General features: G+C 36.3%; 1 protein-coding gene across 1 annotated transcript in view; it reads left to right on the forward strand.

The window, feature by feature from the left end:
• The window catches only part of LOC106883929 (uncharacterized), a 136,339-nt gene that overhangs the window by 108,200 nt on the left and 14,847 nt on the right, over positions 1-13,292 (forward strand). Inside the window, exons 15-19 of the mRNA XM_052971708.1 lie at positions 3,890-3,954; positions 5,397-5,498; positions 8,477-8,593; positions 9,469-9,507; positions 12,370-12,417. Of these exons, the coding sequence (XP_052827668.1) occupies positions 3,890-3,954; positions 5,397-5,498; positions 8,477-8,593; positions 9,469-9,507; positions 12,370-12,417 (371 nt within the window). The remainder of the gene's footprint in view (positions 1-3,889; positions 3,955-5,396; positions 5,499-8,476; positions 8,594-9,468; positions 9,508-12,369; positions 12,418-13,292) is intronic.

Raw genomic sequence — 13,292 nt, forward strand, 5'->3', positions numbered from 1 at the left:
AGAATAATAATAAGGCAGAATGCTAAACTGAAAGCATATTTTAATATAAATGTGTATAAGGAGGATTAAAACGGATTTCTAACTGGCTTTCATTGCATGGCAAATTTTCAAGAAGAGGGAGAATGAAAATGTCTTTTACAAAAAAATAAAAAATATAGGAAAAAATAAATATACCAATACATTATATTGTCTTTGAGCTTTTAAAGTTCAATGGTAATTCATGTAGATAAATGTTAGAAAGATTAGGATGCATGGAATTGAGAGTTGTGTTTTGTTTTAAAAAAAGGGGTTGAAAGTTTGTGTTAAGCAGGAAATGTGGTGTCAAGACAGGAAGTGTGTGTAAGGGAAGACAATTCTGTGGGTTTTTATACTCTTTAGTTGGAGTTCTGGACTCTTTGTTAACAGGAAGTTTATGTCTGTTCTTAGAGAAATAAGAAGTAAATTTAAGATTACATCGTTTAATGTGTCCTTTCTTTCTGAAGACAATAAGAAGCTTTGTTTGTTTTTGTTTCTTTTGTGTCATTGTTGGCTTGAAAACTGACTGGTATTTGTGACCAATTCCATGACAGGCTGATGCAAACCTGTTATTAGTAACTAGGTAACTTAGTACTGCTCATGATCAAGTGGTCAGTGATTTAAGGGAGCCCTAGGTACTACTACTACTAGGGAGGAGGCTGCGTGGGCACCCAAAGATTTAGACACAAAACCTGTCCATGAGTAAGCAACACCCATATCATTCCAAGAATATGGGCACCACCAGAATTACCAAGACCAATGAAATGGTTTAATGGAAGTTACACCAATATTTAATTCTATACTGTAATATTCAAGGCCTGAAAAGCCCAAGATAAGGAGGATAAAATAAAATATACATAGGCGTAGGAGTGGCTGTGTGATAAGTAGCTTGCTTACCAACCACATGGTCCCGGGTTCAGTTCCACTGCATGGCATCTTGGGCAAGTGTCTTCTACTATAGCCTCGGGCTGACCAAAGCCTTGTGAGTGGGTTTGGTAGACGGAAACTGAAAGAAGTCCGTCGTATATATGTATATATATATATGTATGTGTGTCTGTGTTTGTGTGTCTGTGTTTGTGTGTCTGTGTTTGTCCCCCAACATCGCTTGACAACCGATGCTGGTGTGTTTATGTCCCCGTAACTTAGCGTTTCGGCAAAAGAGACCGATAGAATAAGTACTAGGCTTCTAAAGAATAAGTCCTGGGGTTGATTTGCTCGACTAAAGGCGGTGCTCAAGCATGGCCACAGTCAAAAGACTGAAACAAGTAAAAGAGAGTAAAGAGAGAGATATCCCAAAAACAAAAATGTTTATGGGAATGACTTGGTCTATAAATAGGTTTCTCATATCAGCAGTCACATATGGGTTTTGAGCAGTGTTTCTCAGTCATTTTTTTTGTCCATGAACTCCTTTGATTTCTATTTTACTTGTATGGACCTTCATAGCCATTTGATGTTTAAAAAATTCTATTGTATTTTTATTATTTAAATATTATTAGTATTGTATAAAAGAATTGTTAAAATATTTTGCGTATTGCAGAAGCTTAACCAATTTATTGCCGATAAATTTTAGCAACAAAATCTAATATGGACCCCCAAGGGACCACTGGTTTAGAGGGATTATAACATATTAGCATTGACCCAATTTATTACTGGCTTATATTTTATCAATCCTAGAGGAATCAATCTTTCGTTTTCAAGATATTCATGTATTTGTATTGAGTTTACAAACCTTTAAATTATGTTTTCTAAAAATTAGGGTGCATCTAGGTATTCACAGTGCACATAGATATCTCTGACCCCTCGCCAGTACATCACAGTGCACCTAGGTATCTCTAAAGGCTCATTAATACATTGCAGTAGACCATTTTAGCATCATTGCTCTTCCAGCTCAACTATCTTTGCATCAGGGATTTATATATGAACTGATATAAAGTTGTGTGACATTCTTGAATATATTTATGCTGAAGTGATATACTCCGGATGAACTCACAATACAGTATGAGGAGTATGCCCTTACTTTGTGATATTCTCATTTCCTTTATAACATTAGCAAGTGACTCTAATTAGCAAAATAATCAGCTCATCAGGAGTACAGCCCTCCTGATGAACTGGCAGTACAGCCATCTACAGCATGGAAATATTCTCCTAATGAACTAATAATACCGACATCAGGAGAATGTATCTGCTCTGAGGTGATATACTCCTGTAGACCCAGTGGTACAGCCACCAGGAGAAGTATCTCCCTATTGTGAAGACACATCATCATCATCATTATCATCATCCTCATCATATATTATCATCATCATCATTTAGTGTTCATTTAGTGTTCTTTATCCATGCTTGCATGGGTTAGACAGTTTGACTGGAACTGGTAAGCCAGAGAGCTGTACCAGGCCCCAGTCTGGTTTGGCTTGGTTTCTATGGCTGGATGCCCTTCCTAAGACCAACAACTACACAGAGTGTAGTGAGTGCCTTATACGTGTCACCAGCATGAATGTCTTATACATGTGACCAGCACGAGTGCCTTTTACATGTCACTACCACTGGCCACAACTACGATTTCACTTGGCTTGACATGTATTCTCAAGCACAGCAAATCGACAAAAGGTCTCGATCACTAGTCATCATATGTGTGAGACTCGACATCCAAAGATCATGCTTCACCACCTCATCTCATGTCTTCCTGGGTCTGTTTCTTCCTCAGGTTCCCTCGACAGTTTAAGATACATACTTCTAATGCACAAACATCAGGAGTATATCTCTACTGTGAGACATTTACTTATAATTGGTTTAAAACTTTTGCTATTTCTTGTTTAAAGCAATTTCATTATATATGTTTACCCAACAACACACCACCAGTTATGAAACACTATGCTCTCTGGAGCAGATGTCAATCTATCATTGCTAGTTTTATTATTAAGGTACCAGAAAAAAAAGGTAACTATTTCTGCTATTTGGTTACATGCCTATATATTCTGAGTTCAAATCCTCCCTGTGAGAGTTTTACATTTAAGTCTTCTGATGTTGATATAATAACTATCAAACAAGTACTAAGATTGATTTGAAGTAGACTGTATCTTTGAAAGTGTTGTTCCAGCATGACCTTAAAAATGAATGAAACAAAACCATATAATGAAAATATATAAGGTTTTGCAAAGTAACAAAACATTCATTATCACAGAGAAAGACTCCTGCAGTGTAAAATGATGATGTACCTATTTGTTGTTGTTGGCACTTCGTCGCTTACGACGTCGAGGGTTCCAGTTGATCCAATCAATGGAACAGCCTGCTCGTGAAATTAACATGCAAGTGGCTGAGCACTCCACACACACGTGTACCCTTAACGTAGTTCTCGGGGATATTCAGCGTGACACAGTGTGACAAGGCTGACCCTTTGAATTACAGGCACAACAGAAACAGGAAGTAAAAGTGAGAGAAAGTTGTGGTGAAAGAGTACAGCAGGGTTCGCCACCATCCCCTGCCGGAGCCTCGTGGAGCTTTAGGTGTTTTCGCTCAATAAACACTCACAACGCCCGGTCTGGGAATCAAAACCGCGATCCTATGACCGCAAGTCCGCTGCCCTAACCACTGGGCCATTGCGCCTCAACTGATGTACCTATGCAAGGTGCCTAAAAGTGCAATATTAGAACCAACAACAACAACAGTGTAAACTGAAAAGATATGTGAGAGATTCTGACTGGAACTGTTCAACAGACTAATACTATTCTTGTAAAAGTATAAATATATCGTGTCATAGTGGTGGTGGTGGTAGCAGTAGTAATAGTAGTGGTAGTGGTGGGGATTGTTGTTGTTTTTATTGATGTTTGTTGTTGCTACTATGGTTATAACACTGTATGTATCTCTTTTACTTCAGAGAAAGCTCAGTGTCAGACGTATCCCGTCCTTATGAAGAATGTTCAGGAAATACATCTTTAACAGGTCTGTTAACTATACTCTCTCACACACATGCACATATGCATGCATACACACACACACACACACACACACACACACACACACACACACGTAAATATATATTTCGGGAAGAACACGTGCATGTCCATACGCACACTAATGGGGTAGAATGTGATCCAAAATATCACAATTTAATCATTCTGAAGTGGTAAAAATGTTCCTTGGTATTACACTTCTTTTGTCAAAAGTAATCCAGTCTTTTTGTTGACACAGAATTCTTTAAGCTAACAATGTCTTCATTATAATGGACAAACATTTCATATATGATTTTCACCAAAGACATTAGCAGCATAAATGAAATAAAATGTGAAGTTGAAACTAAAAGGATTCTGAACCGAATACTTGATTTTGCATGTCAGAAAAGGGATTAAAAGAAAGGGCTGATTTTTTTATGTAAACAGAATAAAGTATTAGGCAATCTTTCAGAGAAAGTACATGAAATAGCAATTTCAAAGTACAGCAATTTCTGTAAATATTTTTTATTTAAATTTTTTTTTCAGCTGAATTACTTATGTTTATGTATACGTATGTATGTATATATGCGTTTATGTGTGTGTATGCAAGTATATGCATGTATGTGTTCATGTGCATGTATGTATATTTGTGTATGTATGCATATAAACATATACATGCATGTAGGTACAAGCATGGATGTGTGGTAAGAAGCTTGCTACACAACCACATGATTGAGTTCAATCCCACTGCATGGCACCTTGGGCAAGCATCTTCTATAGCCTCAGGTTAACCAAAATCTTGTGAGTGGATTTGGTGGATGGAAACTGAAGGAAGCCCATTGTATATACGTATATATGTATACATTTGTGTGTGTATGTCTGTGTTTGTCCCCACCCACCCAGCCACTGCTATTGCCTGACAACCAATGCTAGTTTGTTTATGTCCCTGTAACTTAACGGTTTGACAAAAGAGATCAATAGAATAAGTACTAGGTTTACAAAGAATAAGTCCCGAGGTTGATTTCTTCGACAAAAACCTTTTAAGGCAATGCTCCAGCATAGCCACAATCAAATAACTGAAACAAGTAAAAGAAATATATAAAAAATACATGCACATAAACACTTACATACACACAAATACAACCACATACATACACACACACACACATACATACACACATACATACATACAAGATACATAGACACAAGCGATTTAGCTGCAAAAAAAATTAAATGGAATTTTTTTACAGAAATTGCCAAACAACCAGTTTGACCTCTCGTGTACTTTCTCTGAAAGATTGCCAAGTATTACAGTGGCATGGTTTGAACCTGCTATCTTCCCATTACCAGTGCAGCATCATTATCAGCACAACCAATACATAAAATTTCTATCAAACTGATTCGTTGATTTATATGTCATTGGTAATATTTTTTTATGTTTCTATTTTGTAGACTGTCAGGGTGATGTCTGTCTAAATGGCGGCACCATGGACCCTGAAACCTGTCAGTGCCACTGCACAAATAACACTTTTACATCTGGACCACTTTGCGGCAGTAAGTATACTTCTATCTACATTGACAGTATTTAGTGGCAAACCTATACACACACACACATGAACAAAGGTAAGTCAAAAATTATGCACACCTTTGTTTCTGTGGTTTATTAAAACAAACGCTGGGGTTGAGAGACTGCATCATTTTGCTTCTCGATATACTTCTTCCAGCAGTTCACAAGCTTGCTTATCCCATTGGAGAAGGTTTTTGGTTGGTCACGCAGCCATTCATGCACTGTTTCCTCTATTTTTTTGATCATGGCAAATTGATGACCTTGTAAAGGATGTTTGAGTGGTAAAAAGAGGTGTATGTCAGAAGGGGTGAAATCAGGACTGCATGCAGGGTGTTCCAACAATTCAAAACTCAAATTTTCGAATAGTTTCGATGATGTGGGCAGCCATATATGGGCATACATTTTCGTGCAACAATAACATTTGATTTGACAATAGACTTTGGTGTTTGGTGTGAATTACTGGTTTCAGTTTCTTGGCCAGCATTTCTCTGTAGCCTAAACTGATGACTATAGACCCTTTTTCCAGGTAATGTTCCAGCATAGGCCCTTTTGAGTCACAAAATTCAGTTAGCATCTCTTTTCTTGTGGAAATTTGAGCCTTGAATTTCTTTTTCATTGGCGATTCTGAGTGTTTCCATTCCGTACTCTGCCATTTGGAATTTGGCTCAAAGTGGTGGATCCAGGCCTCATTTCATGTGACTTTTCTCTCCTAAAAATCTTTGCCTTTATCATTGTTGCAGTCGAGTAAAGGTTGATAAATCTCCACATAATTGCACTTATGAACTTCAGTAAGCTCTCTTGACACCCATCTCACACAGACTTTACAGAAGCGAAGTGTATCATGGATGATTTTGTATCAGAACCATGATTAATTTGCAGTGAACATTTCACTTCATCAAAGGTTACTCATTGATTCATCAACCATCTTTTGAACTTGTTGAATCTTCAAGTCAGTAGTGGGGGTTGATGGACGTCCTGTCTAGTCATTCTTAAACTTCTCAATCTACTTATATACATTTCTATGTAATAGAGTACTCTCCCCATCTTAAACTAAAAGCTTGCGATGACTTTCAATGCCTGTTGTACCTTCAGACCAAAAAGATCTGATCACTGATCTCTGTTCTTCCTTACTGCACACCTCTAGCAGAGCAACCATACTTTAACTATAACACAAGAAAGAAAACTGGAGTGATCAAGGTCAAACCTCGGTTATATAACCACCAGACTACCACTTTTTAGCACACGAGTGCTGAAGGCAGTGTGGCCAACCTAAAGAAGGTTTTGGCAAAAGTGTGGATAAGTTTTGACCTCTTTTTGTATATGTAATATATATTATATATATTATGAACATACATACATACATACATACATACACACACATGTATGTGTGTGTATGTGTGCAAATCCCATGATATTAAAATCATCATGGGAGACTTCAATGCAAAAGTTGGGCAGGGTAAAGACGGTGAAACTGTTGGATCATTTGGTCTGGGACAGAGGAATGAATGAGGTGAGAGGCTAGTTGGGTGGTGCAAGGAAAATGGTTTGATCATAACAAGCACGTTTTTCAAACATCATCTGAGAAACCTGAACACCTGGAAAAGTCCTGGATATGGTTGCCGGAATCAGATTGAATTCATCTTGATCAATGAACGCTTTCGAAATTCAGTGCAAAGGGTCAGGACGTATCCAGGAGCTGATTCTGATAATGATCATATATTGCTTAGCAGAAAAATCAGACTGAAATTAGAGAAAATCTATTGGAAGAAGACTGCACCTCAACTACAGTTAAAGCTGCTAATATTAGACAATGATATCAGGACAGGGTTTTGCCAAAACGTCATGGATCAGTATGATGGAAGACCACAGTAGGAGAAGAAAGATGAATGGAAATTCCTGCAGAATGCACTGATAAAGGCAGCGGAGGAATGGCTTCTGGAAACTTAAAGAATTTTGAAATATAAGTGGATGAATCAAGAGATACTTTATAGGATGGATGAGAGAAAACTGGCAAAGTATGACCCAGAGATGTACAGACAATTGAACAAAGAGATTTGAAAGATGTGCGAAAAAGCAAAGGAAGAATATCTGGAGGGGTGTTGTGAAGAGATTGAAGAGCTGGAGAAGAAAGATGCACAGATGATGTATGAAAACGTTAGACAGGCTACATTTAGGAGGGAGAAAAATCTGACAGGCTGAATTAAAGATGAAGATGGCACAATTCTGATGGATGATGAGTCAGTCAAGAGAAGGTGGACCGATTACATCAAAGTTCTCTACGCTGATGATGGAAGGAAAGAAAAAGCAGAGATAAGCAAGCCGATGGATGGCCATATGATTGCAGCAGCTGAAATCAAGCAGGCTATGGACCAGATGAAAAGTGGAAAAGCGATGGGAAATGACAGCATCGCATTTGAACTAGTAAATGCTTTGCAGAGTTTTGAAGTAGAAAAATTAACAGAGATAGTGAACCATGTTTACAACTCGGGGGATGTTCCTGAAGAAATACTGGAATCAATTTTCATCGCCTTGCCTAAAAAGTTTGAAACAATCAAGTGCAAAAATCACAGAATGATAAGCCTAATGAGTCATGTGACAAAGATTATTTTGAGAATAGAGTTGAATCAAGTGAAAGGTAGGTACTATTAGGGGAAACCTATCAGATGAACAGTTTGGTTATAGAACAGGAAAGTGGTTGAGAAATGCAATTCTATGTTTGAGGACGTTGATAGAAAAGTGTATAGAAAAACAAAAAAGACTTGTACATTTGTTTTATTGACCATGTGAAGGTGTCTGACTGCATATATATAGATATATATCCCTTACTTTCTATCTATTTGTCTATCTCCCTTGCTCTCTTTTTCCCTGTTTCTCCTCTATCCATCTCTTTTGTCAACACGTTCTAAGTATTACTACCCAATACATAAATATCCTCAAACAGTAATATCATTATATTTTTTTATAGTGAACTGCTCCCTGGGTAATGATCCTGCAGACTGTTCAAAGAAATACACTGTCAATGATTGCTCCCTACATCCTCATGTAACCATGAAATGTCCTTGGCTTTGTGGAATCTGTCCATGTAAGTTAGAATTTTTTATTACTACACATGTTAAAATCTTATAAAAATGAACACAATTTAATTTCAGCACTATTACTCATAATTTATTGTTTATATATTTTATATGTATTGCCTTCCCACAGAAACAAAAGAATCTTTCCTGGAGTTCCATTTCTAAGAAAGCAATTTAGTATGCCTACCTGACAGCAGATATTCACTCCCTTCCTAGCATAAGCCTCGAATGTGTATGTGTGTGCGTGTGCTTGTACGTGCACACACACACACACACACACACACATACACATATATACATATGTTTATGTATTTGCTTTGCAAGATTCTTGATGTGAAATCATGTGTTGAAACAAATATTATTATACTTAGCCAATTATATACACACTATATATTTGGTTTTCACTTCAGCTTTATTGTTATTATTACCTTAGTTTCTGTCAAAGCTCTTTCATCACACATCCTTTGACCTCTTCATTGACGCTTTATCCCATGTCTCCCATCTTGTTCTGCTTATTCCACTTTGTCTTTCTATGATTTAATGTAAATATATTTTTAACTAATGCTGGCTATATGTTAGGCAACATAAAGGTAATGCTAACAAATAAAGACAAAAACAAGATATTGTATCACTCTACATTCTACAAAGGTTGTTTAACTCTTCTATTATATTTCAGGAAATTTTCCCTCCAAACTCTTGGATTATTTTCTATCTTATATTTGATAATGGAAGCTTTCCCAAAATATATATGTTGTTTGATATAATATTTTGTTATCGGTTTTAGTTATTCTTACTTACACCCAACTTCTTGCCTGCAGTGCTTAGAGGTCTTTTTGAAAATATCTTATTTGCACATTGCACTTACCTTATTCTTGTTTTCCAGATGCTGAATATGTAACCACCAATAATACAAGAGTGACAGGTAAGAATGGTTGTTTCTTCATCATTATTATTCAATATCCTGCCGCAGTGGGGCTGTGGCTCTGGCAAAATTCAGTTATTATTATTTATTATTATTATTATTTTAAAAGGATTGATGTAACTTCTCACAAAGGTAAATAGACAATACGAAGAGCATGATGCGATTGTAATAGATATTTTATTGGTTGAACGATATTTCAACAGCTTACCTGTCTTTGCCGAGTTCAAAATGAAAAGTGAAACATAGAAATTCAAATTCAAAAGATTGAACGAGTGAAACCAGCGTTTCTACATTGATGGAATGACATCATCAGTCTTCAATTTTCAAGTTTACAACTGACAAAAAGAAAAAAAAAGAAAGACATAATGGGAAAAAAAGAAAAAGGAAAAAGAAGAATATTTAATCAAACAGTTTTGTGTAAATATGATGAAATTCCCCTGTCTTTTGTTCATAAAGACAGGCAAGCTGTCAAAATATCATTCAACCAATAAAATATTTATTACAATTGCATCACACTCTTCGTATTGTCTATCATTATTATTAGGATCTAAGGTGGCCAGTAGGCTGAATTGTTAGCAAGCTGGACAAAATACTTAGCAGTATTTCACCCATCGCTGTGTTCTGAGTACAAATTCCGCCAAGGTTGACTTTGCCTTTCATCCTTTCAGGGTTGATTAAACAAGTAACAGTTATGCACTAAGGTGGATGTAATCAGCTTAATCCCTTCTCCCAGATTTGAGGCCTTGTGCTTCCTGTAGAAAGGATTATTATTATTAGGATCTAAGGTGGCCAGCAGGCTGAATTGTTAGCATACTGAATGAAATCCTTAGCAGCATTTCACCTATCACTGTATTCCAAGTTCAAATTCCGCCGAGGCCAACTTTGCCTTTCATCCTTTCAGGGGCAATAAAATAAGTACCAGTTGAACATTAGGTTGATGAATTTGATTTATCCCCTCTCTTAAAACTGCTGCCCTTGTGGCAAAATTTGAAACCATTAATATTATTATTATTATTATTATTAATTATTATCTTATGCCCATGCATAAGTTTGTCCTGCCATTCCTTTTCAAGTTCTTTTTTCATTCTCTTCCTGCATTCATTAGGTATTACTTCATCAACAGATTTCATTGCATCAAGGTCTCTTACATTTTTATGGTACCAAGCTAGGTTGTTTTCTTTGCTTTTGACACAGTTTTCACAAATCATTAGTCCTCTACCTCCTTTTTTTCTTCCAACATAAAGTTTTGCAGCATCACTCCTTGCGAGGAGCTCCTTATGCACTGTCATCAATTTCCTAGTTTTCCAATCAATGCTTTCTTGTTCATCTTTTTTCCATTTAATAACTCCTGCCCCGCAGTGCATGAAGGACACAACCTATGTATTCATTGCCTTAGTCTTATTCATTTCATTCAATTTAGATGACATTACAGGTTTCACATCTTCATTTCTTTCTCTTTGATCTTATCCAACTCAAGGAATCCCAAATCCTTGTACTCTTCCTCTCCTACTTTAATAATCTGGCCATTTGCAAGCTCAGTCCCTCCACTCTTTACTAGTTTTCCCAGTTTCAGTATTACAACACCATATTTTTTTTATTATAAACACCATCCTAATATCCTGATTAATCAGGTTTATAGTAGATGTTAAGCTATCAGTTTTGTCCTCATCTTTCACAAATAACTTTAAATCAACCGTTAATAACAGATGGTTGATCTTAATCATCATCACCATCATAGTCGTTTAACGTCTGCTTGCCATGCTAGCATGGGTTGGACGATTTGACTGAGGACTGGTGAAACCAGATGGCTACACCAGGCTCCAATCTGATTTGGCAGAGTTTCTACAGCTGGATGCCCTTCCTAACGCCAACCACTCCGAGAGTGTAGTAGGTGCTTTTACGTGCCACCGGCACGGAGGCCAGTCAGGAGGTACTGGCAACGGCCACGCTCAAAATGGTGTATTTTACGTGCCACCTGCACAGGAGCCAGTTCATCTAGCATATATCTCATTTCCACTTTTCTAAGGACTTGAGTCAGGGAGATCATGCAGATGACAAATAAGAGTCACGAAAAGTTGCCTCCCTGAAATATACCTTTTCATATGTTAACAGATCTTAACTATTCCTTAGAATAAATTAACTGTTTGTTTTTTTTTAACTGGCCACCAATCTGTCTGGCACATTTGAATAAATTTCAGGCACTCTAATAACCAGTGTGCAAAGTAGTAATAATAATAATAATGATAATTATAATCATAATAATAGCAACAAGACTAATTTTTTTAGCAACTAAGTATATTGTGTTTTGATATTGTTTCTCCCAGCTTTTGTATATGTTGTTATTATGCTTGCTGTATTTGGTATTTCGTTTGTTGCTGTTGTGCCTCTTGCTATTGTACATGTTGCTATTATATATTGCTGTGTTGCTATTATCCTTGCAGTTAGTGTAACCATTGCCATCATGCCAGTTGTTGTTGACTGTTGTTGTTATGTTAGTTGTTATAGCTATTGCTATTGTGCTGGTATTATCTATGCTGTTATTTGCCAGCTGCCATTGGAATTGTTGCTATTGAGACTGTTGCCCTTGTGACTGTTACTATTATGTTGTTGTTGTTGTTGTTATATGTTGCTAGTATGTATGCTGATATTTGGGTGTTGCTATCGTGTCAGCTCTTAATGTGCTAGTTGCTATTGCAGGAGTTGCTATTGTGAATGCTGCTAATGTATCATCTGTTATTATGATTGTTGCTGTAACCATTATGTCTGTTGCTAACCTAAGTTCTGTTCCCCACAAAAGCTATCTCCAGTTTATCTTCTCCCACATTTTTCTTTTTCATCCTCTCTCTCTTTCTCCCTTTACAGAACTCACCACAGTTTATGCAACCATGCCATTTCCTGAAAGTAATACAGGTAAAGATTTTATCTTAAAAAATACAATTGATGAATTGTACACCAGAAATGTCATCATCGGACTGTACTCTCACTAATTGCTTAACACTAGTTCTAGTACAATAAAACGGACACTTGAAAAAAAGAGAACCATGAGCTTGACTCAACTTCATGTCTTCTAGCTTAGTTTGAAATACACTTAGTTTGAAATATATTACTGTATTGTTCTATGTTCAATTTCCTAATTAACAAGGCACAATCCACTATTTTGCATAAACTTGACAAGGTCCAGATTTATCTTGTATAAAATTATGTCTAATAAATTTTCATCAATTCTCAAAATGACAATGATATTAAGTCTACTAATGAATTTATAAACTGTAAAAGTGGATATATGTGCTCCTTGAATGACTGACCTGCTTCATCTATTTCATAAATCTTCAAATTAATGCTGAAGTATCATCAAAAATTTCTTTCTTATTAGAAGCAATTATTTTTTAATACTAGAAAGATCATAATCATTAGTGTCCTTATCATTGTTTTCCATGTCGCTCAGACTGAATTCTTTGGGAGATAGACTGGATACCCTTATTATTATTATTATTATTATTATTATTTTTTTTTTTTTATCATTATCATTATTATTATTATTATTATTCAGTAGTTTTATTTTTATAGCGTGCTTTCACTTCACTACCAAGCGCAGCTCTATGTGCCGTGGGTATGTGCTGTGGTTTGCTGTGATGCTCTTATGGTTACTGTATTGAAAGTGTTTTGCATAGGATGCGTGCAGTGCCCAGTAGTGCAATTTTCTGTATGTTATATATATTTGTAAGTCCTGGTGTTTTTGTTATGTATTTGTCTGAATATTTTTTTATTATACCTAAGGCACCTAC

Source organism: Octopus bimaculoides, chromosome 11, assembly GCF_001194135.2.
Source record: "Octopus bimaculoides isolate UCB-OBI-ISO-001 chromosome 11, ASM119413v2, whole genome shotgun sequence".
NCBI lineage: Eukaryota > Metazoa > Mollusca > Cephalopoda > Octopoda > Octopodidae > Octopus > Octopus bimaculoides.